Genomic DNA, 3,454 nt, shown 5'->3' on the forward strand with positions numbered 1-3,454 from the left:
AAACATCAAATTTTCATTTTTGGGTGAACTATCCCTTTAACCACTTGAATAATGATTCTTTTAGAAGATAGGGTAATAAATATTTGGTAAAAAAAAAAAAAAAAAGTAATTTCTTTGCTAAAGCAAAATGTGCACTCTTTTTAATAACTTTGCATCTTTCTAGTCATAAGTGCAATCCAATAATTAGAATCAAACAACACTAAAACTAAAATGTGCTAATTCATTCATTTTTATAAAATGCTACTGACAAACTCTTTAACTACAGATTGTTATATAAACCAGTTAGAAATGACAATACACTGATCTAAGCCTCGTAGTTTTTGTTTCACTAAATAAAATGTATATGAGTCATTCATTTGGGAATCAGACTACACTGGTTGTATGATTTTGATTCACTAAAATAAAAAAAGATTCATAAGAGACATTCACCTGGAAACCGCACAACACTGGTTGTGTGTTATGTTTTCGATTGACTAAAAAGAGCATTTTTAAAAGAGTCATTAATACGAGAACCGGACTATATATGTTTTGTATTCACTTAAAAGAGCTGAGTCAATTCAGGAATTACAATGCTCTGGTTGGACGGTATGTTTTTAATTCACTAAAAATAGCCGACTCTTATGGTTTAGAAAAATGGTTTCACAGAATGTTTTTGATTCACTAAAAACTTAAAGAACCATCCAAAAGAGTCATTAGTTTGAGCATTGGACTACACAGGTTGCAATTCATAGAGTCATATATTTGCAAATAGGACTACACTAGCTTTGTTTTTGATTCACACACACAATAAAAAAAACATGACTCATAATAGTCATTGGTTTGGGAATTGGAATACTCAGGCTGCGCAGTATGTCATTTGTTTGTGAATTGGACTATGCTGATTGCTAGGTTTGTTTTTGATTTACTAAATTAACTGACTAATCACTGGTCTCAGTGTGTGCTTTGCGCTGTAGATTCTGTAACAGTGCTGCAGTGTCACTGAATAAGTACCGCAAGGAACTCTGTCAAAGTATTTTAGTATGGTATGTTGGAGGAAAAATACATATGCAAGAACCATTACCGCAATCGAATGTCATTCTATTATTTCCAAAGAAAAATTTATACTGGTTCTGAATAAGAACCACTTCTCGTTCCCAACCCTAATAGCCACTCTGTGCCTGGGCGTATATCATCTGCTCAGTCATGCCTCATTTCAGGAGATTAGTCATGATAATCACAATCCGTGACAATGTAAGAAAAACACACCCATTCGCTAGTAATGAGAATTTTAAAGTTATATTACAGACAAGGTTTTGAATCACTTCCAACCTTCAGAGGTTTCAGCTCTAATAACACAAAATAGATCCAATCACATATAAAATAACTACATACTGATGATATTAATAAAAAACAAACTGAAATGTCAACCTGAGCTAATCCCACCCACATGCTGATCCCCTCATTATGTGACACTCTGCTGTTGCTCACCCACGCAGGCCATGCGGGACATGTCGAGTGTGTATCCATCGAAGCAGTCACAGGTGTATCCCTCCTGCACCCGCACACACCGTCCATTCTCACATCCGTTCAGAACACCGCATTCCTCTGCTCGCAGTCCTTCAAATGCATCATATGGATCTGAGAGAGAGAGGTTTAGAAAACATGAATATGAGTAAATACTGACAATCAATCAATAAATAATAATTTCAACTATTTCTTTAAGGAGTATATTTGTACTCACTTCTTGGTTCTTCGTAATCTTCATAGAGGGGCAGCGTGCCGTCGGGGTTCAGAGGTCGAGAGTCATATTCAGGGCCGTATTCAGTGACTGGGCCAGCGACCAAAGCATCCTGACCATATGGCCGACGGGGACCACCAAACTGACGGATATTACACATAGTGGCATAAGCCTCTGGATGAGAATAAAAAAAGAGTTTTGTTTTGATTTGCTTTCTTTGCTTTTTGTGTTTGCAGGCTCTTTGTGTCTGCAATAATTTTAAGAAAGAGCACACGTCTTGAGGTATCATATTTACAAAAAAAACAAAGCCGCTCCAGATTTTTCTCTGTGTTTTGCTGTGTAGTTATACCTGTATTTTTATGCGGGCAGAGAGCACAATCCATGCCCCAGGCATCTCCGTATAAACAGCAGCATTCTGTGAACGTGGTCTGTATATTGGCAATGGGATTTGTGCAGGTCAGCCTTTCCTTTACGGTCTCCCAGCAAATACCTGGGTACACATCAGTTTCTCTTTGCCCTGTAAATACACAAACACAGTAAATAGCATTTTAAGTTGTAATGAATAAGTGTCAACCAAATGAAACTTACAGAATACTGAAATATGCTTAAAATGTGCAGAAAAACATGTCCTTGCAGAAGTTTACAGACATTTCCTTCAACCTTAGAACACAAAACAATGCAATGTATGTGAAAAATCAATTAAAAAAATTAATGTCTTATTCTGACCATCCTCTAGATGGCAGTATGACACTATTTGGAATAGCTTTGAGCTCAAGACAAGCAATATAGTTCAGAGATGATCAAATAATGATCTCCGAAACAGCTGAGGTATATTATAGCACATTAAGGGGTGTAACATTTAGTCTGTTGTGTTTAAAATGTAAAAGGTAGGGTTTCAGAGGAGAGAATATAGGTTTGAAAGAATTGAGGGTTTAGATGAAAGGATTTAGAGCATTGTGTCTCAATCCAGCTCCTTGTGGAACCCCACCAATGCAGATTTTAGGTGTCTCACTAATCTGACGCACTGTATTCAGGTCATGGAGAACTTCACTAATGATCTTAGGAGATGAGTAAGAAGGAGACATCCAAAATGTGCAGCTCTGAGAGCCTCCAGGATTGGGAAACACTGATTTAGAAGGTGGGATTTAAAGTTTAGGGTGTGAGTTTTAAAGTGTGATTTTAGTGGCTTTAGGTGAGGGTTTTTGGAGTGAAGGGCTTTAGAGAATAGGGATTTTGCAGTGTGTTGTAGGGTTTTCAGGTGCATAGTACTTTGTTACAGTTGATGTAAGGCTTTACCTGGCACGGCGGGTAAAATGCAGCGAGCGCTGTCCGGTGCAAGAACCAGGGGCGGAATGCAGAAACACTGATATGACCCATACGTGTTCATACATTTACCATCTATACAGTTTGATTCATCCACACATTCATCAGTGTCTGCAGAGTCCAGAGACGGAGAGAGAAACAGAAAATAAACAGACTCCATGAGCAAGTTCAATATGTACAATTGAGATGCAAAAAGAACAACAGTTTCACCAGCATTCAGCACTACAGCAATTTGCCATGTAACAAAAATGTATTATTTCTGAATGAATGAATGATTATAATTATAATATACGACTATAATATTAATATTTTGAATTAACTTTTATTTTTAGGTTTGCAGTTTTTATTTTAATTCTAATTTTGTTATGTGCTAGTTATTATTAATTATTTGTTTAGTATTTTTCTATAGATTTA

General features: G+C 36.5%; 1 protein-coding gene across 1 annotated transcript; it reads right to left on the reverse strand.

Moving 5' to 3' along the window:
- Positions 1 to 1,441: 1,441 nt before the first annotated feature.
- LOC107683355 (latent-transforming growth factor beta-binding protein 1-like) lies at positions 1,442 to 3,174 on the reverse strand. The gene is made up of 4 exons (XM_016479407.1): positions 3,014 to 3,174; positions 2,067 to 2,234; positions 1,721 to 1,891; positions 1,442 to 1,617 (listed from the first exon to the last, which is right to left on the reverse strand). The coding sequence occupies exons 1-4, from the start codon at positions 3,102 to 3,104 to the stop codon at positions 1,442 to 1,444; spliced, it is 606 nt and encodes a 201-aa protein (XP_016334893.1). The 5' UTR covers positions 3,105 to 3,174.
- Between the last annotated feature and the right edge of the window lie 280 nt (positions 3,175 to 3,454).

Source organism: Sinocyclocheilus anshuiensis, unplaced genomic scaffold (assembly GCF_001515605.1).
Source record: "Sinocyclocheilus anshuiensis isolate Anshui unplaced genomic scaffold, SAMN03320099.WGS_v1.1 C33211801, whole genome shotgun sequence".
NCBI lineage: Eukaryota > Metazoa > Chordata > Actinopteri > Cypriniformes > Cyprinidae > Sinocyclocheilus > Sinocyclocheilus anshuiensis.